Genomic DNA, 24,258 nt, shown 5'->3' on the forward strand with positions numbered 1-24,258 from the left:
ACTTAGACATCAGGCCTCTGATCTCCAGACAAGCTGACCCAGGGGTCTCAACCTTCACCTATCTGTGGGTATTGACCCCAGGAGCCACTGATCACAGGTTTGACCTTTCAGTCTTGACTTCCAGATTGAGTTCTTCTAACCACATTGTCTGGGGTTTGAGGGGGTCAGCAGCCCTCATGACTCCTGCCTGTATGGACATCTGACCTGGGAGTTGTTGGTAGATGATAAATGGCACGAGATCAATGTGGCAGTTGCTAATATTAGGGTATCAAGATAAAGGAATTCATATGGGGTCTCTCAGATTAGTTGTCCCCAGGGCCTGATGGAATACCAATTACTGAGAGGGGGAATATGAAATTGCTGGGACCTCAACCAAGAACTGTGATCTTTCTAGTTATAGGCTAGGTCTAGCAGGAATGTTGACTAGCTATTATTGTTTCTAATATTAGTGTGTGTATAAATAGATACAAAAGCAGAAAAGTAGGTGTATACACAGAAAGATGGTGGCAGAAATAGGTTAAAAGGTTGTCACATGGTGGGCAGAAGCCCCTCATCTATGCTATACTGTTCTGCGTTCTACTAAAAGTTCAAAGCAAATTTTTGTATCCAAGTACATAGATTACTTTGCGGGCATTTACAGGAAATATATTTTCAAAAAAATGTAAAGAAAATCTTATAGACCTTCTAAGCTTCTGGACTTGCAGATTTCTAACCACAGTGTCCAGGGGCTCAGCGGCCCTCATGACTTCTACCTGTTTCACATGAGTGGTAGGGAAGCTATTGGAAATAATTCTTAGGGAAGGTGGTCAAGAACCTTTGAAAAACCACAACCTAGTTAGGAAGTCAGCATAGCTTTGTGCAGGGCAAGTCTTAACGTGAATTTTTCAAGGAAGTATTGTCATGGATTTTAACAAGGTTCCTCAAGGGAGGACCATCCAGGTGATTTCAGATGCATGTGACCCATGGTGACTTGGCTGTTTGGACCCATGGGAAATGGAGGGTGGAAGTCAATGGGATTTTGAGGTGGATTCGACCTCAATCTCCCTCATTATGATTTGGGTGAAAACATGGATGGGTGGGTTAGACACATGTTCATTGAAATGTACAGTGAAATGCACCATTTGTGTCAACAACCACAGTCCGAGAGTGTACTGAGGGCAGCCACAAGTGTCGCCATGCTTCTGGTGCCAACATATAATGCTCTAAACCCGTGTGGCATTGAAATGTGGGACGAAATTGGAGCACCCAGAGGAAAGACGTGATCACAGGAAGAACATACAACAGTAATTGAACAATGGGCTACCTATCGTTAGCACTGTAAAGTATTGTACTAACCAGTACGTGTTGCACCAGTTACAAAGATTGGTGGCACTGTAGATGGTGTATGCTGCCCCATGCTCCGTAGATAGCGTATCTGGTCAGGTCACTCATCTGCGTGCTGCTGGTACCATGTAACCCAGTACTACCTGTCTCATGGTTGGGTGGTCAGCGACTAAACCGGCTCGCCCGCCAGGCTTGCCTGGTGAGGAGGGTGGCTAGACACCCTGCAGGATGAGAAACAAGACCTGTCAAAGGGCAGATGAACCCTCTCGTAGGGTCAACAGCCATCTAGCAAACACGTGCCGTTAAGCACAGAAAGGGCATCCCTTGCATCGAAGCTTGGTCTGGCCATTCACCGCAACAGAACCTCCGCCAGCCGTCTTGGACCCCACCATGCCGCTGGATCCGGGAGGGGATGTTGAGAGGGTGGGTCTGGACCTGTGCAACCCCCTACTCACCTAAAATCCACTCGCATACGCTGTTCCTATCGGAGGAGTGGGGTACCACCCCACTAACTGACTGAAAGGAACCATCATCATCCTATCAGAGAGACAGAATGCTGCCCCATGCTCCCATCTCCACACTGACTGGATCACTGCAAGTTTCAAACCTAGCATTCTAACACAAGTAAAATAACAGTCAAACTTCAGGGAAAGGAGAAAGACAAAGCTGCTGTATGGAATGTTTAATTGTAGTTGATCAATGGCATCAAATACTTAACAGTCCTGTACAAAGAATATACACTGGAAGGAGCAGGAATACAGCACCTACTCACCTAATGCTTCAGCAGTCTGCCTGGCCCCAAGGACGTTTGGAACCACAGCAGCTAAAACCATACCAACAGCAGACACGTGGTGTCCTCCCACCCCACTTACAAGCCCAGCTCCAGCAAGGAAACATGCACACCAACTGCATCAGGCACCTCTCATGATGCACGGCATCCAATATGCAAGGTGAACGAGGACAACTGGGTCCGTATGTTTTGTTGAATCAAGTATTACCAAGTTACGTTTACTGATGTGAATCCAGTGGACAGCAGGGTCTCCCAGTCTGTGTTACACCTACATCGGTATGAAACAGACTCCGGGAATGCTGGCAGTGGCTCTCAGTCTAGGAGCCACACATCAGACAATCAGCCCTGTTCTCCAGCGAGCACACCATGGCAGCCGTGTTCTTCTCCTTCTCCGTACTGGCTGCTGCACTGTCACGCAGCCTCTCCTTGTTCAGGGTGAACTGGATGGGACTGGCCGCGGGCCTAGTCCTCAAATAATACATCCCAGTCTTCAGGCCCTGCAAAGGCAAGTTGAGCAATCAGGACAGCAACATCAGTGTTTCAGTACTCCCGTTAGTCCACCAACAGGCCCTTTGGTCCATCTAGTCTGTGCAGTCCCATCACAACACTCCCACACCACTGCGTATCCATGCAAATTTCTCTTAAATGTTGCAATCGAACCTGCACTCACCACTTCCGCTAGCAGCTTGTTCCACACTCGCACCACCCTGAGTGAAGATGCTTCCCTTAAATAATTCTTTCATCCTTAACTTCTAGTTCTAGCCTCAAATTTCAGTGCAAAAGCCTGCTTGTACTTACCTTTTCTATGCCCCTCAATTTTGTATACCTGTCAAATCTCCTGTCATTTTCTGATGATCCAGGGAATAAAGTCCTAAGTTAGTCAACACTCACCTGCTTCCAGCCGTAGAAGTGCATGCTTGTCAACTTGCCATAGTTGGGCTCAGCCACGTGGATGTTAAGTGATTGGCTCTGGTCGATAAAGGCTCCACGGTCTGCAGCCATCTTGATTATGACCTTCTGCGATATCTCCCAGACAGTCTTGTACAGAGACTTCAGGTCCGCCGGGATTGCTTCAATGTTCTGCCAAAAAGAAACAATATTTGTGAAGCTTTAATAAGGGCATCACACCAACAAACATCAAGTTAGATCATCTCTCCTGAACCAACCCATCAGCATATTTACTTTTCTAAAACTCTTACAGCATACACACTTGGTTCCAGGGAATCCCTCCCATCAGGGGTTATCCAGTGGAATTAGAAATCCTGAGTAACACAAAATGGACTCATGTCGGGCAGCATCTATGGAGGGGAAACAGTCAACATTTTGGGCCAAGACATTTCATCAGGGCAAATTATAGAAATTAATTTGTTACCCTCTGTGATATTTGGATCACACTGCTAGAGGTGGAATTGCATATACCCACTACCTTTAAATATCATTTAGACAGGCATTTAAATGGGTTGGGGAGAAAAAGTTGGCATGAATATGGTGGGCTGGGGGGCCAATTTCTGTGCTGCACGACTATGATTCTAAGACAAGTTGGTTTATTCTTGTTACATGTACTGAGGTACAGCACAATACTGTTTTGCATGCCATATATACAAATTATTTCATTACAATGAAAAGTTGTACAAGAGAATGCAGAATAAAATGTAAGTTACGGAAGTGCAGTGGAGTTAGACAATAGAGTGCAAGGTCAGGAGTCCACCTGAACACAGCAGGGACCATTCAATATTTTTTATAACAGCAGGCTAAAGACTGTCCTTGACCCTGGTGGTTAAAGTCTTAACAGTGGGGTAGAAGCTGTCCTTAAGCCTGGTGGTATGTGCCTTCAGCCTTCTGTATTTTCTGCCAAATAGGAGAGGGAAGACAAGAGAATGTCCAGAGTGAGTGGGATTTTATTTCATTATTTAGAGATATTGCACAGAACAGGCCCTTCCCGCCCAAAAAGCCAGACTGCTCAGCAAACCATGGCCTAATTACAGGACAATTTCCAATGACCAATTAATCAGTACCTCTGGTCTGTGGGATGAAACCAGAGCACCGAGGAAACCCACGTGCACATGGGTATTTCTCATCGAGGACACTGGAATTGAACCCCAAGCTGCAACAGTTCAGCTATGGCTATGTTACTGTGGTGTCATCTTTGATTACGCTGGCTGCTTTAGTGAGGCAGTGAGAAGTGTAGACAGAATTGATGGAGGGGAGGCTAGCTGGTGTCTGATGTGCTTGGCTGTGTCCACAACTCTCTGCAGTCGGTGACAATCAAAGTTAATGACAAGTACATTTACAGCTCCATCCCACATCCCAATCACATACAGGTTAGGGATAGTAAGTTGGCATCAGAAACACAGCCCCACATACAGCTGCCCCACCACATTCTCGCACTGTGTTGGTAATTAACACAAAACAACGCATTTCACTGCATGTTTCAATGTACATGTGACAAAGCTATGTTTTTTAATACATTTTTTCAGCAAATAGTTAATTGTCTGTGCCTCCAAAGATGTTGCCCAGAACAATCCCAGCATTTTGTTTGTTTCAAACCATCAGGACTTGTAGGATTTTTGGACCTCCCCCTCCCCCTTTCAAATCTCTTACTAGCTCTTCTTTCAGTTAGTCCTGACGAAGGGTCTTGACCCGAAACGTCGACTGTATCTCTCCCTAGTGATGCTGCCTGGCCTGCTGTGTTCATCAGCAACTTTGATGTGTGTTGCTTGAAATTCCAGCATCTGCAGGTTTCCTCGTGTTTGCGTTTTTAAGGACTTGTAGGATTTTGCTTTTGGGTAGAAGACATTAAAGTTTCAGACTAGTATGATAAAACCCAACCGCTACAAAGGACTTGGACAGCTCCAGCCTGTTGAAATGTTTCAGACCTGCAGTGTTGAGAATTGTGCAAAAGAGGCAAGGTTCTAGTAGTTACCGCTCTATCAGTGGTGCTGTGAATCAAACAGTGGCCCAACTTTAGCACTTCACCATAATAGACAATGTCAATATGAACAGAAGATTCTGCAGATGCTGGAAATCTTGAGCAACACAATGCTGGAGGAACTCAGCACATATGGAGGGAAACAGACCTGATGAAGGGTCTCAGCCTGAAATGTCCACTGTTTATTCCACCCCCCACCTTGACATGCTAAGTTCCTCTAGCATTTTATGTACTGCAAAGCCAGGAAGAGCTGGACCTCTTGCCATCTTCTCACTATTACCATCAGGTAGGAAATACAGAAGCCTGTAGTCTCACATCAGCAGTTTCAGGAAAAACTATTTCTCTTCAACCATCAAATTGAAGGGAACCCTAATCTCTACTGTTCAGCAAAACTATGACCACAATGTATTTAAAGTTTCTGATTCTGCTCTTTCAGAACAGCAATGTGAAATTTGTGGGTTTGTGCAGTACTACATTGCAATAATCAAAACATTAAAATTACAATAAATATAACTTAAAAAGAGCAAAAATAATGAGATAGTGTTAATGGACCATTCAGAAATTTGCTGGCGGAGGGGAAGAAGCTATTTCTAAAACGTTGAGCATCTCTCTTTAGGCTCCTATACCTACTCCCTCATGGCTGCAATGAGAAAAGGGCATGTCCTGGGTGATGATGGACAACAATGATGGGTTTGAAAATTGTGCACAAGTTGGTTAGTTTGTGTTCTTCTTATGAATGTTGTTGATGTGCCTGTGAGGCCGTTTCAAGTAAGCTTATCATTGCATCTGTGCATACATTACTTGTGCATCTGACATTAAACTCTACTTTGGATACAGAAACAAAGTAAACCCTTGGATAGGAGCGATTAGGAGTTCGCAGTGTTTGAAAATAAAGGGTTGACAGAAGACTGCAGAAGCTGGAACTGGAGCAACACAAAAAGCCAGAGTATCTCAGCAGGTCAGACATCCAAGGAAATGAACAGTTAATGCTTTGGGACTCAGTGTTGTCTACTTAAGACAGGTTAAGTTGAGGATTTTCATTGCGAAGCTCTTCCTCAAAGCAGCACAAGTGGAGGTTTCAAATAGCTGCAGAGCCACGTTACTCATGGTAAGAAAGAGCAGGAGTAGACAGGGCTGAGCATACAGATCAGCTTTGAACTTAGTGCTGGACAGCTTAAGGAACCAATCCCTGCTCTTAACTTGTTTTTAGCAACCATGAGCAGACAGTAAGTGCTGCAGGCACCAGGGCACACTGCCTACCTGGATCGATCCATTCTGAGCAATGATCTGGTTCTTCATATCCTCATTCCACAGCCCGCGCTCTGTCAAGTCTTTAAGCAAGTGTGGGTTCACAATCTGTAGAATAACAGTGTCACAAGCTGAGTACAGAGGCTAAGTTACAAGACTGATAGCCCCAGTAACAGACCATTAATGAGATACTAGTTTAAATCCCATCATATTTAACACAGGAAATAAAACCATAACCTTAATAATGAAACAACTGGATAATCCAAAAAACCCACAGAACCATAGAATGCTACAGCACAGGTCCTTTGGCACATGTGCTGACCTTTTAACCTACTCCAAGAACAATATAACCCTCTTCTACATAGCTCTCCATTTTTCTATCATCCACGTGCCCAAGAGTTTGAATGTCCCTAATGTATCTGCCTCTGCTACCACCCCTGGCAGGACGTCCCACACACCCGCCACTCTTAAAAACCTTACCTGACATCCCTCATATACTTTCCTTCAATCACTCTAGAGTCATTTAGATTCTTCAGGGAGGACAACCTACTTGCTCTCTACCAGGTGAGCCCAACATGCGACTTCAGACCCATAGATATGCCTGACTCCAAGCTACTTTGGTCTGCGACAACCAAGAGATGAATATTTATTTCAGGGACTGGGATTTCTACATCACTGAATGAATGCACAGAATTGCCCTTTTACATTGCACGTTACAGGTGACCCAATTTACAAGGGAATGACATCTTAGGATAACAGCCAGTTTGCACTTAACTCGAAAATCATATCCAAAAGGCTCCAAGTCGAAAACATCCTCTCGCATCCAGTATCAAGACCCTTCAATATTTGATGTTTCAGTGAGATTCCGCCCCTCCCTCCATCATTCAGTGATAGTCAGTACAGTAACAGGCCCTTCAGCACATCGAGTCTGTGCTGAACCATTAATCTGCCTAATCCCATTAACCTGTACCCAGACCATAGCACGATATATCTCCAAATTTCTCAAATGTTGAGCCCCAACCCACATCCACCACTTCCGCTGACAGCTCATTGCACACTCAGCACCCCGCGTGAAATCCTCCCTCAGGTTCCCCTTAAACGTTTTGCCAGTACTTTCACCAACTGATGAAAGGAGACTAACCTGGAACTCCCCGGAGAGCACTCGCCGTGTGTAGATGTTGCTGGTGTATGGTTCCATTGATTCATTGTTACCCAGAATCTGAGCTGTAGATGCAGTTGGCATTGGGGCAATGAGAAGGCTGTTTCTAACACCATACCTGGTAGGAATGGAGTGTATAACAGGTGAGGAGCTCTCATCATATGAAGAACTCTCAACAAGTTTTTTTAAAAAGACATGAACTGCAATAAAAACAAGCCAACCTAATCCTCCAACTGTACGGGGGTGGGGGAAGGAGAGGGTTAATATGGAACTACAATAATCCTCACACCCACCTCATCCATCACTGATGTTTGTAACATGTGCAGTGTATGATGCTTAGTGTGCATGCAGCCTGGTACAGCCGTTCCGATCTATTCTTACTTTCTTCTTCTTACTTTTTAATTTACGTTATTTTTTGTATTTTTTTTCCCCTCACTGTAACATGTCGAAGCTGCACCCTCTCTAACATGCTGGTAGAGAGTGTTTTATTTGGGTTTTCTTTAGCGCTGGAAATGGTTACATCCCGACACGCGGGACAGAAGCAAGGTCGCATTGTGTATTTCACGAACCAGCAAAGACCGGCCAGCTTAGCGAACAGAGCGGTGGACACGCCTGCTGAACTCCGGAGGAAAACACACAGAGGGGGATCACAAAGCCGAGGAAAGAGGACCGGGTCGAGACAACAGAGACTTTTGGAGAAGAGGAGTTCGGTGGGTAATACCATTCCGGCTGACTGGAAGTGCACTGAGAGCGGTAAGCGTGAAGGAGTTGGGTGCTTACTGTTCTGGCTAACAACGGATGGTGCAATCCGGGGTATATTACGATCGAGGAACGCGTTTGCAGACTGGATACTGAACTTTTTACTGTTGGACTTCAGCCACATTCCACCGTGATACAACACTTGGCGGCACGGGAGGTCGTTCCTGCCTGTGGCCATCGAACGTGCAGCTCCTCCCGTGGAGGGTCAGACACCCTGAGCCAATAGACTGGTCCTGGACTTATTTTCCATCTGGCATAGTTTGCATTTTGGTGTTTGATTGTTGGGGTTTTTTGTATTGCTATATTTATGCTCTATTCTTGGTTGGTGCAGCTGTAACGAAACCAAATTTCCCTCGGGATTAATAAAGTATATCTATCTATCGCAAGGGTCTACTAGATTGAACCTTGGGATGATGGGTTTGTTGCTGAGAAGAAGTTAAATAGATCATGTCTAGAATTCAAAGCAACACACAAAATGCTAAAGACCAACTTGCAGGTTGAGTCGGTGGTAAGGAAGGAGAATGCCATATTAGCAATAATTTTGAGAAGATTAGAATATAAAAGCAAGAATATAATGTTGAGGCTTTATAAGGCACTGGTCAGACCACAATTGGAGTATTCAAAATGGTTTTGGGCCTCTTATCTCAGAAAAGGAGGTTCATAAGAATGACCCCAAGAATGTATAGGCGAATATACAGGGAGTATTTGAGGACTCTAGGCTTGTACTCACTGATTATGGGGAGAAAGCAGGAGAATGAGGTTGAATGGGATAATAAATCAGCCACGATGAAACGGCACAGCAGAGTCGATCAGCTGAATGGCCTAATTCTGCTCTTATGTCTTATGGTCTTATGCTGGCGAAACGCAGCATCTATGGAAATGTTTCAGACTGAGACCCTTCATCAGGACTGGAAAGGAAAGGGAGGTGGCCAGAATATGAAGGAGTGAGGAGGGGAACAAGTTAGAAGGTGATAAATGGAGCCAGGTGGGTGGGGGATAAGTGGGAAAAAGCGAAGGCCTGGAGAAGGGACCTGATGGGAGAAAGGGCACCAGCGAGGTGATGGGCAGGTGAGAAGAGATGAGACCAGAGTGGGGAAGCAAAGAAGAGGGAAGGGAGAGGGAGAAAAAATAATGGAAGCTGCAGTAATCAAAATTCATGTCATCAGGTTGGAGGTGACCCAAGCAGAATACAAGGTGTTGCTCCTCCAACCTGAGAGTGGTCACATCGTGGCCAAGGTGGCCATGGACCGACATGTCAGACAGGAATTGAAATGGCTGGCCACCAGGAAATGGCTAGGATCTGATCATTGAAGTCTAAAATTTTCTTTCTAAGAACCTTCACAGGTAGACACAGGGTGTTACTTCACTGGCCAGGGTGTGTAGAACATCTAAGTATTGAATCACTGAGACACGAAGTTACAACCCAATGTGGATCAATGGGATTCTAACAGGCAGCATGGATGGGCCAATGGGCATGTGCAACTCCAATACAGGTTGTAATCTCAGCCATTCAAGACTAAGATGGGAAGATACTTCTCACAGAGAGTCTGGTGGATCGTTGGAATCCTCCATCCGGGAGGGCTGAGGTTCAGTTTCCAGACGATTTAATTTTTAGATAAGGGACAATGCAAAAAAAACTGACTTCCAGACAAAAGATCAGCAGTAATCTTTAAAAGGCAGTGCAATACACTCCTTCATGAAAACAAATTTAATTTTGAAAACCCATGATCTTAGTAATGATGAAAAGGATTACCCATTAAAGATATGGAATCATTTACATTCTTCAGGTATGATAACCTGCCTCTATTTACCAGGTCAGCCCAACATGCAATTTCAGACCCAGAGATGTGGCTGCTTCATAACTATGTCCTCAGTCTGTAACAATCAAGAAATGAATAATTTTTTTTAAAAAAAAGGGGATGGCACAGTAGCAGTGTCTGTGAGTGGGGTTCAATTCCTGCCACTGTGTACAGAACACTTTGGCCGTGTGGGTTCCCTCCGGGTGCTCCAGTTTCCTCCCGTATTCCAAAGTCACACAGCTCAGAGGAATGTTTGATGGCTCTGGGCCTGTACTTGCAGGAAATTAGAAGAATTAGGGAGGATCTCTTTGAAGCCTATCAAAATGTTTAAAGGCCTCGATAGAGTTGATGTGTAGAGGATGTTTCCTATAGTGGGAGAGTCTCAGATCAGAAAGCACAGCTTCAGAATAGAGAGGAGGACGTCCATTTAGAATGGAGATGAGGAGGAACTTTAGTCAGAAGGCAGTGAACCTGTGGAATTCATTTCCACAGGTGGCTGTGGAGACCATGACACTGGGTACATTTAAAGTAGAGGTTATAACCATATAACAACTACAGCACGGAAATAGGCCTTCTCGGCCCTTCTAGTACGTGCCAAACGCTTACTCTCACCTAGTCCTACCAACCTGCACTCAGCCCATAACGCCCCCCATCCCTTTCCTGTCCATATAGCTATCCAATTTAACTTTAAATGACAACATCAAACCTGCCTCAACCACTTCTGCTGGAAGCTCGTTCCACACAGCCACCACTCGCTGAGTAAAGAAGTTCCCCCTCATGTTACTTTATACTTTGTTTCCAAACAATTGATACTAGAACGTACAATCATCACAGCGATATTTGATTCTGCACTTCCTACTCCCTGGATTACAAATATTAAATATTAAAAATAGTAAAAATTAGTAAATATTAAAAATTTAGGTTACAAATCATAAATAGAAAATAGAAAAATGGAAAGTAAGGTAGTGCAAAAAAACCGAGAGGCAGGTCCGGATATTTGGAGGGTACGGCCCAGATCCGGGTCAGGATCCGTTTAGCAGTCTTATCACAGTTGGAAAGAAGCTGTTCCCAAATCTGGCCGTACGAGTCTTCAAGCTCCCAAGCCTTCTCCCGGAGGGAAGAGGGATGAAAAGTGTGTTGACTGGGTGGGTCGTGTCCTTGATTATCCTGGCAGCACTGCTCTGACAGTGTGCGATGTAAAGTGAGTTGAAGGACGGAAGATTGGTTTGTGTGATGTGCTATGCCGTGTTCACGATCTTCTGCAGCTTCTTTCAGTCTTGGACAGGACAACTTCCATACCAGGTTGTGATGCACCCTAGAAGAATGCTTTCTACGGTGCATCTATAAAAATTAGTGAGGGTTTGAGGGAACAGGCCAAATTTCTTTAGTTTTCTCAGGAAGTAAAGGCACTGTTTACCCCTAAACTTTTGCCCTTTAACTCTCAACTCATGTCCTCTTGTTTGAATTTCCCCTACTCTCAATGGAAAAAGCCTATCCATATCAACTCTATCTATCCCCCTCATAATTTTAAATACCTCTATCAAGTACCCCCTCAACCTTCTACGCTCCAAAGAATAAAGACCCAACTTGTTCAACCTTTCTCTGTAACTTAGGTGATGAAACCCAGGTAACATTCTAGTAAATCTTCTCTGTACTCTATTTTGTTGACATCTTTCCTATAATTCGGTGACCAGAACTGTACACAATACTCCAAATTTGGCCTTACCAATGCCTTGTACAATTTTAACATTACATCCCAACTCCTATACTCAACGCTCATGATTTATAAAGGCCAGCATACCAAAAGCTTTCTTCACCACCCTATCCACATGAGATTCCACCTTCAGGGAACTATGCACCATTATTCCTAGATCCCTCTGTTCTACTGCATTCTTCAATGCCCTACCATTTACCATGCGTGTCCTATTTTGATTTGTCCTACCAAAATGTAGCACCTCACATTTTTCAGCATTAAACTTCATCTGCCATCTTTCAGCCCACTCTTCTAACTGGCCTAAATCTCTCTGCAAGCTTTGAAAACCTACTTCATTATCCACAACGCCACCTATCTTAGTATCATCTGCATACGTACTCACCCAATTTACCACCCCATCATCTGGATCATTAATGTATATGACAAACAACATTGGACCCAGTACAGATCCCCGAGGCTCACCACTAGTCACCGGCCTCCAATCTGACAAACAGTTATCCACCACTACTCTCTGGCGTCTCCCATCCAGCCACTGCTGAATCCATTTTACTACTTCAATATTAATACCTAACGATTGAACCTTCCTAACCAACCTTCCGTGTGGAACCCTGTCAAAGGACTTACTGAAGTCCATATAGACAACATCCACCGCTTTACCCTCGTCAACTTTCCTAGTAATCTTTTCAAAAAATTCAATAAGATTTGTCAAACATGACCTTCCACGCACAAATCCATATTGACTGTTCCTAATCAGACCCTATCTATCCAGATAATTATATATACCATCTCTAATACTTTTCATCAATTTACCCACCACTGATGTCAAACTCACAGGCCGATAATTGCTAGGTTTACTCTTAGAACCCTTTTTAAACAATGGAACATGAGGAAGGTTGATTGGTTCTTAATTAGTAAAGGCCAAGGTTACAGGGAGAAGGCAGGAGAATGGGGTTAGGATAATAAACTAGCCATGAAGGAATAGCGACGGGATAATGGGCTGAATGACCCAATTCTGCTATATCTTATGGTCTTATGGGTTAGAGTTCATAAGATGTGGGCCTGCTAGGTTGGCACTGGAAGCATGGCAACACATACAGGCTGCCTCTATCATATGCTTAGACTGCTTTGGTCACTGACACAATGTATTTCACTATGTTTCAATGTATGTACATGTAGCAAATAAAGCTCAGCTTTAATCCCTTTATTTATTCAGTTACCCAGACCCACATCCTTCACTTCTCTGTTGCAACTGTCCCAAGAAAACTCTGCTTCTGACAACTTCCCAAGCTTTCCCCTAACAGGGACAGGTGTGAATAACCAGATACCAAGAGAACACAAAGTGCTGGAGGAACTCAACACTCCTGTGATGCTTTGGATTTCCAGCATCCACAGATTTTCTCGTGTTTGTGATTTACTAACCAGTATCAGTTTCTTTCAGTAATTAACAGATATCTAATCAGACATCTCACTCTTTCCCTTTCCCCCCCAAATCTAGTCAAAGGAAGTCAGAACTTTAGACACGGCCTAGCTGACTAACTCTTCGAAGCGATTTTGTAAATGCTTACTTTGCAATCCTCTCCTTTAGCCCCTTCCAATCCCATCGATCAGTGGGTGTGACGTTCCACATGTCATACTGCAGGATCTGCAAGTGAAGCAGTCAGCACATGACAGTTAATATTTGCTGGTACAGAGGGGTGCCCCAGATTTCTGATTGCCAGAGCTGAACTGGAGCTCAAAACAAGACTACAAACATTCAAACAAATGCAGCACTAAAGTAAGCCATAGAGTAGGTTCAGTGTAAAAAAGCTCTTCCATTTCCAACACCAAAGGGATTCGATACAGATTCCAAATACTTATTATCTCTTACCTGAATCCACATATCACTCAGATTCAAAGGCAACAGATACATACAGCTGTACCCAACATTATTGGTAGTCAATTAATACTTCACTGACAGCATCAAGACAGACTATAGAAACGGTGACAGAACAGAGCCTGTATTGTGCTGTACTGTTCTTCAGTCCACACTGTGCCGACTTCTTAATCTATCTAATCCTTCCCTCCCACAGAACCCTCCATTTCTCGATCATCCATGTGCCTATACAAGTTTCTTAAATGTCCCTAATGTTTCCGCTTCTACCAGCATTGGCATCGCCATTTCATTCACTTGCTACTCTTAAAAACCGACCTGACATGCTATGACACTGTCAGCAATCACTGCTCTGGGGTTCAGTTCCCACCGCTGTCCAAGGACTTCGTACGTTTTCCTTGTGAAGTCATGGGTTTCTTCCGGATGTTCCGGTTTCCACCCACATTCCAAAGACGTACAGTTAGGATTATTGAGTTGTGGGCATGCAATGTTAGCACCAGAAGCATGGCGACACTCTTGGGCTGCCCAGCACAATCCTCAGATTTGATTTGATGCAAATGACTTATTTCACTAACTTTAATCATTTTATACACCTCAAGTGACCTCTCAGCCTCCCTCACTCCAAAGAGAAAAGGGTCATGTATATCTTCTATCATTTTACTTTGTGCCGACAATGCCCACCCCGCTCTACACTGCTGGAGTTTCTCAGTGTTAACTGAATAGGAATTGCAGGATTTCAACTTGGTAACGAAGGGGCAGTAATACAATCTCAAATCCGAGGAAACTTGCAGCATAACCCTAATGATGTCCCCACTCCTTACAAGTAATTAGTGAGTGAGGTTTGTGTTAGTCAGATGAGGTGCAGGTGTACCCACCATGAGTTTATCGAGATACAGAACTAGCTGAGTGCAACCTCACTCGTTGCATTTTGTCAAATCAAATCAAGGTAAAACTTTCAGTGAACTGTAGGGTTCTGGGGAGTGCTGTAGAACAGAAGGATCTTGGAGATCAGAGGCACAGGTCCCTGTAGGGACACAGGGTAGAAAAGGGCGCTTTTGGTATGCAGACCTTCAGCAATTAGGCAAGGAGTTTAGAAGTTGGGACATTATGCTGTAGTTGTACAAGATGTTGGTGAGGCTGAACTTGGGAGTATTATGCACTGTTTTGGTCACCTAGCTATAGGAAAGAAATTACATTAAACCGGAAAAAGTGCACAAGATTTAAGCCTGGTGCCAGAAGTCAAGACACTGAGTTTTAGGGGGGGAGTGAGTAAATGAGAACTTTATTCCTTGGAAAAGAGCAGACGGAGAGATGATCTTATCTTAGAGATGTACAAGATCATGAAGGGAATAGAGAACCGGAGGACATAGGTTTAAGTAGAGAGGGAAATATTTAAGTTGAACTTGAGTCAGCATTTTTATATAAAAAACAGATGGTATGTATATGGAATGAACTACCAGAGGAAGTGTTAGACACAGGTACAATATCAACTTCTAAAAGACAGCTAGCCAGCTACACAAGCTGGAAAGGTTTAGTGATTAATGGGACTGGCATCTTTGTATAGACAAGTTGGGCCAAAGGGCCTGTTAGGAGAGCTGTATGTACATGATCAGGATACAGTTAAAAGATTTCCAAACAAATCCTAATCAAACAAAAGTAAACCAATGCAAATGTACCAACCTGCTGACACTACAGAGTTCACACATCTCAAATATCCTTGGTGGAACCCATCAAAAGCCTGACATACCAGCCTATTGCCACCAAGTGTTCATAAGCCTCAAATGTCATGGTGGGACCAAACAAGAGCCTGCAATGTTCAAGGTAGTTTGTCACATGTCCGTGGGTAACTAACGTCAAACAACTTCAACTTCAAAAGGAAGGAGAAAAAATGAGGTACGAAGATAAACTAGCCAAGAATATAAAGGAGGATAGTAAAAGCTTCCTTAGGTATGTGAAAAGGAAAAAATAGTTAAGACCAAAATTGGGCCCTTGAAGACAGAAGCGGGTGAATTTATTATGGGGAACAAGGAAATGGCAGACGAGTTGAACAGGTACTTTGGATCTGTCTTCACTGGGGAAGACACAAACAATCTCCCAGATGTAATAGTGGCCAAAAGACCTAGGGTAATGGATGAATTGAAGGAAATTTATATTAGGCAGGAAATGGTGTTGGATAGGCTGTTGGGTCTGAAGGCTGATAAGTCCCCAGGACCTGATGGTCTGCATCCCAGGGTACTTAAGGAGGTGGCTTTAGAAATCGTGGATGCATTGGTAATCATTTTCCAATGCTCTATAGATTCAGGATCAGTTCCTGTGGATTGGAGGGTGGCTAATGTTGTCCCTCTCTCCAAGAAGGGAGGAAGAGAGAAAACAGGGAATTATAGACCGGTTAGCCTGATGTTGGTGGTGGGAAAGATGCTGGAGTCAATTATAAAAGATGAAATTATGACACATCTGGATAGTAATAACAGGATTGGTCTGAATCAGCATGGATTTACAAAGGGGAAATCGTACTTGACTAATCTTCTGGAATTTTTTGAGGATGTAACTATGAAAATGGACAAGGGAGAGCCAGTGGATGTAGTGTACCTGGACTTTCAGAAAGCCTTTGATAAAGTCCCACATAGGAGATTAGTGGGCAAAATTAGGGCACATGGTATTGAGGGCAGAGTACTGACATGGATTGAAAATTGGCTGGCTGACAGAAAACAAGGAGTAGTGATTAACGGGTCCCTTTCGGAATGGCATGCGGTGACCAGTGGGGTACCACAGGGTTCAGTGCTGGGACCGCAGCTGTTTACAATATAAATTAATGATTTAGATGAAGGGATTAAAAGTAACATTAGCAAATTTGCAGATGACACAAAGCTGGGTGGCAGTGTGAAATTTGAGGAGAATGTTATGAGATTGCAGGATGACTTGGACAGGCTGGGTGAGTGGGCAGATGCAGTTTAATGTGGATAAATGTGAGGTTATCCACTTTGGTGGTAAGAACAGGAAGGCAGATTATCTAAATGGAGTCAAGTTAGGAAAAGAGGAAGCACAACGAGATCTAGGTGTTCTTGTACATCAGTCACTGAAAGCAAGCATGCAGGTACAGCAGGCAGTGAAGAAAGCTAATGGCATGCTGGCCTTCATATCACAGTTTTGGTCTCCAAATTTGAGGAAGCACATTCTTGCTATTGAGGGAGTGCAGCGTAGGTTCACAAGGTTAATTCCCGGGATGGCAGGACTGTCATATGTTGAAAAATCGGAGCAACTGGGCTTGTATACTCTGGAATTTAGAAGGATGAGAGGGGATCTGATTGAAACATACACGATTATTAAGGGATTGGACACGCTGGAGGCAGGAAGCATGTTCCCGATGTTGGGGGAGTCCAGAACCAGAGGCCACTGTTTAAGAATTAGGGGTAGGCCATTTAGAACAAAGTTGAGGAAAACTTTTTTGTCCAGAGAGTGGTGGATATATGGAATGCTCTGCCCCACAAGGTAGTGGAGGCCAAGTCTCTGGATGCTTTCAAGAAGAGATGGATAGAGCTCTTAAAGACAGCAGAATCAAAGGTTATGGGGATAAGGCAGGAACTGGATACAGATTGTGGATGATCAGCCATGATCACAATGAATGGTGGTGCTGGCTCAAAGGGCTGAATGGCCTACTCCTGCACCTATTGTCTATTGAGATTAAATCTATAAATTTAAGACCATAGACTTACAATCTGTTACCAGCAGAAGATTCACAGGGGTGTGTCATCAGGACTGGCAGTGCTGGGACTGTTTTACCAGAGCAAAGGAGGATCTTTTGGAGGCTTGAGAGACAGAGATAAAGTGCATGGCCAGTCTTTTTCTCAGGATAGGACCACTTCAAACTAGAGCTGATAGGTTTAAAGTGAGGGGGAAGATTTGAACAAGACCTGAAGGACACACAGAAAGCAATGGGTATATACAGAAGTGGTAGAGGTAGATATCAATCATGTTTAAGTGATTTGGACAGGTCCATGATGTAGAGGTTAATCATGGGCAAATGGAAATAGTTTAGTTTGACATCTTAGTTGGTGTGGGCGAGTTAACCAAGGAACCCATTTCTGTGTTACAAGTCTATGTCAGAAATCCACATGGATACGAATGAAGGCCAGAGGTAACATGGGTAATTTAAGCAGTGAGAAGAGCAGCCTGATGGAATAGAGAAATGGTAATACTCCCAGAATAAAAAATACTCACCCCCTTGCTGACAGGACACCCCTCGTAACTGTCATAAGGACCCAGCTCCTTAGCCAATTCACAGCTGGCATCCAGGGCTGCATAGTAAATGGTCTCAAAGATCTCAAAGTTGAGCTGCTGAGCTTCTTCGCTTTCAAAGGGATATCGCATCAGGATGAAGGCGTCTGCTAGCCCCTGAACTCCAATTCCAATCGGCCTGTGTTTCTTATTAGAGAGCTCTGCCTGCAAGAGAAAATACGCTATTTAAAGGGCAGCCTAGTCACACAGAGCAACAACTGCAATTGCTTCTTCAGTTAATTCACTTGCCTGTATCAGAGGGCCTGCGTGTTACTGTCAGTTATCGTAATACAATCACAGCACCAGTGACCTGGGTTCAATTCCACCACTAAGGAGTTTGCTCATTTTCCCCGTAACCACGTGGGTTTCCTCCCAGATCCCAAAGACATACGGGTCGGTAATTGATTACATAGAGGTCACTGCGTCTGTTAGCATGCTGAGTAACTAATAATGGTGTGAATACATAGATGTCACTGGGCAGCACGGGCTCGTTGGGACTGCTAACATGCAGTATAACTGATAAAGGTGCATGCATTCATATACATATGTACAAATACAGCAATACCTTTACAAGGAAACATTCCAACTCAAATCACTTGGAACAAAGACTAACCTGCCTCCACATTTACATGATCAAGTCAGAAGCTCCAGCAGACATCTCTCCGCACCTACCTCAGGAACTGGATAATAGTTCACTTCAATGATCTTATTCAGGTTTCTAACAGCCACCCGGGTGACATCAGCCAGCTTATTGAAGTCGTAGGTGCGATCAGCGGTAACGTACATGTTCAATGCAACGGAAGCCAAGTTGCAAACTGCCACCTGCCAGTAATAAGCAAACCAGGAAGCTACATCAACTTTGGGAATCACCAACAGATAAATGAGAAGCCCACAATGAGCTGCTCCAAGTACAACCTAACCAGTGCTTTTGCTGGGATAAACACTGGTTAGCTCACTTTGGAGTGTTAGAACATAGAACATTTCAGCACAGTATAGGTTCTTCATCACATGAAATTGTATCAAACTTTGAACCTGCTGAAAGATCAATCTAACCCTTCCCTCTGACAAAAACTTCCATTTTTCTATCACCCATGTGCCTATTCAAAAGCTTCTTAAATATTCATGTATCTGCCTCTACCATCACCCCAGGTAGACCTGTCCACTCACCCATGGTATAGAAAACCTGCCTCTGACATCTCCCTCAATACTTTCCTCTGAATACCTGGTTATGACCCCTTGTATTAGTTATTTGCACCCTGGGAAGTCGTCCCTAACTGCCCACTATCCACACCATCTTGTATACCTCAATCAAGTCACTTCTCATCTTCCTCCTTAACTGCAATTTTGGTCACCTCTATTAAAGGAAGGACGAGGTGGCTCTGGAGAGTTGTTAGATACAAAAGGCAGGAGGACAAGCTGGGTTGTGCGAGTCTGTGACAGCACTAGCTTGTGAAAGAAGGACAGCTGCATCTTGTTCTTATGGAGACGTGGCTCTGGGACAACATCCCATGCACAGGCCATGTCACTCAGGGACCTGGGCTATATTAACTTTTTTCTATCATATCTCTGCAGTGTGCTGTATGTGGCCACCATGTACTTCTTTGCACCTTGACCCCAGAGGATAGCAGTTTTATTTAGTTGTGTTCATCTACATGGTCGAGTGACAACTAAATGTGAACTTGAACATGAAAAACTTGCATTGTTTTCTCTTGTCAAAGCTGAGGGGAATCTGATACAGGTTTGTAAGAGTAGTTTGTCATTTTCCCATGACAACATATCAAATACCAGAGGAGCTTTAAGGAGAGAAGGGGGAGGGGGAAGTTTAATAGTGGTCAGGATAGTACCTGCTTATAACACTCCTACGGTCAACGTCTTCTGGATAGATAAAATTATTTATTTCACTTCTTTTACGTCTTTTACATCTGTTATTTGTATTGAATGTGTTTCAGAACTGATTTGCAGTTTGGAGATCGTTTGGGTGATCCAGCGTTTTGCTGTCTCTAAAAGGATTCCAGGTGGCAGGGAGCCTTGAGGCGAGGAATCTGTGGGACAGGAAGCGAACTGATGTTTGACTCCATTTCGCCAACTAAAGCTTCCATTGTTCATTGATTAAAGCAACAAGGGAGATTGAAACATTGAGGAGAATGCAGAAGCTAAGTGCCAGTGATAAACAGCTGCTTATCACTGTTGGGATCACTCTGCTGCCAGAGAAGAGAGACTGTGTGACCTGCTGCTCTGACTAGAAAATGTAACCAGGGCTTTCTGCATATTGGATACGGATTTGGACAATGGATATTTTCCCCAGCCTTATAGGTTTAAAAATATTCTGTATTTTCACCGATTCTTTTTTTTTTGTGTGGTGGTAGGGGGATTTGGAAGCCGATATTCTTGTGGTGTTTTGTGCTGGGGAGGGGGCTTTGGGGGTTGATGATCGCATTGCTATTTTTCTTGGTTTCGTGACTATCTGGAGAAGAATCTCAAGAGTTGTATACTTTGATAATAAATGAGCCTTTGAATCCTTTAAGATGAGTGTGATGAGTACTGCTAGGGTAAGTGGTGGAAGCAAACAAATTAATGACACTTAAAAAGCTTTTAGAAGGCATATATTGATATGCAAGGAAGAGAGGTATGGGTAACTTAGCTTAATTCAGCATTATGGTTGGCGGAGCTCGAGCCTGGGCCTCTTTACCTGTGTTGAGTTCAAGTTTACTGTCATTCAACTGTATACATGTGTACCATAAAATGAACATTCCTCAGGGAGCAAGGTGAAAAGTAGTACATTGTTACAAATATTAACAATAATATCAACAGATACAAATATTTTATAGACGTACAAGTTGACAGTGTGTGTATACAACATATAGTTAAATATACAATAGCATTACTATTTCTGGAGCTGTCATAAATAATGTGTACTGGGTGGCAGCAGGGTGTTCAGAAGTCTCTCAGCCTGGGAGAAGCAGCTGTTACCCTGCCTAACAGTCCTATAGTGTGGTACCCTCTGCCCGAGGTCAAACAGATTGTAGGACTGATCGGAGAAGTCTTTGATGATGCTGAAGACTCTGAACGCTGCGCTCTGGTATATGTCCTGGAATGGGGGTGGGGGAGAGACCTCAGCAGGCCTCAATCTGTTCCAGGGTCTCTCGGTCAGATGCTTTGCAACTCAATACATATGGTGATACAGATGGTAAGGATATTCAATGGTGCTTCAGTCAAATGTGGTTAGAATGGGGGCAGGGAACCTCATTCACATTAATCTCCTCAGGACATGTAGGCGTAGTGCCTTTCTTCATTGAAGAGATGGTGTTAGGGACCAATTGAGATCATCTGTGATGTGTACACCAAGAAAATTGGTGCTCATGACTCTTTCCACAGAGGAGCTATTGATATGTAGCCAGGAGTGGTCAAGCAGCATTTTCCTGAAGTCCACAAATATCTCTAGTCCTGCCCATGAGACACTCAAGTTGTGTTCACAGCAGTGCACAAGCTGCTTTACCTCCTCTCTGCATGCACTCATCACTGTTGCTGAAGAGCTCAATCACTATTGTCTCAACCAAAAACTTAAAGCTGGATCTGGCAGTACAGTCATGCATCAGCAGTGTGAACAGCAGCGGGCCATGCATGCAGCCCTGGGTGTGCCATTGCTCAGCTTGAGAGCCGGAGATATCTCTGGCAAGAAGTTCAAGATCCAGTTACAGAGGGAGGTGTTGAGACCCAATAAGGATATTTACCCACCATCTTTGAGGAATGATTGTATTGAACACCGAAATGAAGTTAATAAACACTGTTCAAAGGTAGGAGGTACCAATCTCTTATATTGTTCTGTGTTCAATCAACACCAGTTAGTAGTCTGTGCTCACTAAACGTACCGAGGCTGTAGCTGGCCCCATGGAGGCAGGAAATAAGTATAGCACCGACTGGGGCGGGGGGTGGGGGGGTGAGGACAGCACTGCACTGACAGGGGAGAGGGCAAGGAGGACACTTCCAGAAAGGGGCAGCACTGATAGATGCTGACAGATTAACTCCAATCTTGCATTGGGCTCACCTCATTCAAACTGGTGTATTCCACAATCTCAGTACACAAGTTGCTGCATTTGATGGTGCCCAGGTTCTGCTGGTTACTCTTCCTATTACAGGCATCTTTGTACAACATGTACGGAGTTCCCGTCTCCGTCTGAGACTCAATGATAGCATACCACAGCTGCTGTGCCTTCACCACCTTGCGTGCACGGCCCTCTTTCTCATATCTGTGGGGGAAGAGCCAAGAGGACTGTAGGTGAAGCAGTTTGGTCAGAGTGTGGTGGTAAGTAAAGAGATGTGGAGACAGAAGATACCATAATTAAAGGGATGGCTGAAAACCAGCAGCTCATTGCTGAGATGTACCTCCCATCCAGCTTGATTTAACAACTTCAGCCAGTGTCAAAGTTGTGCCAGGCAAACAAACAGGAATGACTAACAGTGACCACCTGAGTCCATCAGAAATGTATCTTTATCAGAATACACAGTAAAAAACCTTTTAACCCCACCACTGTTTATCCTTCAAAGAATGTTACAATGGTTGCCTAATCTTTATCACATTATGATTTGTGGCAGGAAGGGCTTCCTTACCTTTCGTACAGAGCCTCGAACTCCTCTCCCCAAACTTCATCCAAGCCAGGGCAGTCATGGGGACACATTAAGGACCAGTCCTGCAAAATCAGGGAACAATGAGCAAACAAGCAAAAACTTCACCTCAGAAATCCCCACTTCAATCAAGCAGTTTGAATCATTAACCAAAGACTTCAACCTACTTGTACAAGGCATTTAACCCACTGGGATTCTGTCAAAATGCTATACCAGCACAGATCAGTTTAATATTAAGAGGCAACCACAGCTGTGCTGTGGGAAGCAACCTCACCAGACACAAATGCTTGAGTTTAAGCAGCACTTGAAATTTGGACTATTGCCCAGAATGTAACATTCAATCGTGTTCTGATGAAGGACCTCGGACCAGATTGCTGGCTCTATATTGCTCTCCATAGACGCTGCCCGATCTGCAGAGTTCCTCCAGCATTTTGCACGTGTTACAACTGGGAGGTTTGCACTGCTGGTGTGGCCCCTCCAAGTGTTAAACTCTTACTTCCTTTCCCAGGTTTGACAAATCCAGGTACTATTGGAACAGCAGGGGAATTTGCCCCAGTGCCTTAATGATAAAAATCAATGAACTACTAAATGACATGTTAATATGAGAGTGCATAATTTTAAGATAATTAAAAGTACAAGGGGAATGTCAGAGGTACACAGAGGCTGGTGGCAGAGGCAGATACATTAGGTAAGCACAAGGATGACATAAAAATGGAGGGCTATGTATAAGTGAAGGGTTGGATTGATCTTAAGAGTATTTATAATATTGACACAATATCATGGGTCAGAGGGCCTCTACTGGCAGGGTGAAATTCATTGTTTTGCAATACATAATAAAAACTATAAATTACAATAAGATATATATAAAATTAATAAGCAGTGCAAAAAGAAGAAAAAGTGAGGTAGTGCCCACGGGCTCATTGTCTATTCCAATCTTTTGGCAGAGGGGAAGAAGCTGGTCATAAAATGTTGAGCGTGTGACTTCATGCTCCTGTACCTCCTTGCTCTTGTCAACAGAAAAGTGCTTGATCAATTGCAAAGCATTAAGCCGAGTCAAATCAAAGAGATGCTTAAGGAGTCACTTTGTAGCTCACCTTATCTTATGTAAATCAGTACCAACAACCATTGTGTTACTCAATTCAGGAGTCAGCTTTTGTTCTTTTTCCCAAACTCACTTGGGCCATGACACTCACTTGGTTGTTCTCCACTCGCCTCATGAAGAGGTCTGGTATCCAAAGGGCATAAAAGAGGTCTCGAGCTCGCTGCTCCTCCTTGCCTGTGTTCTTCTTCAGATCCAGAAAGTCAAAAACATCCATGTGCCAGGGCTCCAGGTAGATGGCAAAGGCACCCGGGCGCTGCAGAGGGTACAGAATTCAGATTAGACAGATGGCTTGCAGCACAACTTGCTGGAGAGTGCAGTGGGAAGAATACAAGACGCTAAAGCCAGAGTTGCTAAGGTACAGTTCAGAGTGGTCATCACACAGCTCTAAAACTGTAAACTTTTCAAAGTACACACATGCATTTTGGAAACAAGCTCTCTTCCAAACGGAACTTCAATTCTAAATAAACACAATGACTTTGTCTCGACAGCCATTTATGGCAATGAATTCCACAGATTCACCACCCTGTAGATAATGAAATTCCTCATCTCCGTTCTAAAGCTGTGTCCTTTTTTTCTGGAAACATCCTTTCCACATCTACTCTGCCTTTCAGAATTCAGTAGGTCTCAACGAGATCCCTACTCATTCTTCTAAACGCCAGTGAGTACA

The 24,258-nt window shown here is 43.9% G+C and overlaps 1 protein-coding gene across 2 annotated transcripts in view; it reads right to left on the reverse strand.

The window, feature by feature from the left end:
- Window positions 1-1,761: 1,761 nt before the first annotated feature.
- Window positions 1,762-24,258, reverse strand: part of rrm1 (ribonucleotide reductase M1 polypeptide) — a 40,895-nt gene continuing 18,398 nt past the window's right edge. For both annotated transcript variants that reach the window (XM_063054790.1, XM_063054791.1), the window contains 10 exons: window positions 23,683-23,844; window positions 22,475-22,554; window positions 21,912-22,113; window positions 18,539-18,688; window positions 17,810-18,031; window positions 13,287-13,363; window positions 7,432-7,567; window positions 6,303-6,398; window positions 3,005-3,193; window positions 1,762-2,610 (listed from right to left, as the gene is read on the reverse strand). In XM_063054790.1, coding sequence (XP_062910860.1) covers window positions 2,431-2,610; window positions 3,005-3,193; window positions 6,303-6,398; window positions 7,432-7,567; window positions 13,287-13,363; window positions 17,810-18,031; window positions 18,539-18,688; window positions 21,912-22,113; window positions 22,475-22,554; window positions 23,683-23,844 — 1,494 coding nt within the window. In that variant the 3' untranslated portion in view covers window positions 1,762-2,430. The remainder of the gene's footprint in view (window positions 2,611-3,004; window positions 3,194-6,302; window positions 6,399-7,431; window positions 7,568-13,286; window positions 13,364-17,809; window positions 18,032-18,538; window positions 18,689-21,911; window positions 22,114-22,474; window positions 22,555-23,682; window positions 23,845-24,258) is intronic.

This window comes from Mobula hypostoma, chromosome 7, assembly GCF_963921235.1.
Source record: "Mobula hypostoma chromosome 7, sMobHyp1.1, whole genome shotgun sequence".
Taxonomy (NCBI): Eukaryota; Metazoa; Chordata; class Chondrichthyes; order Myliobatiformes; family Myliobatidae; genus Mobula; species Mobula hypostoma.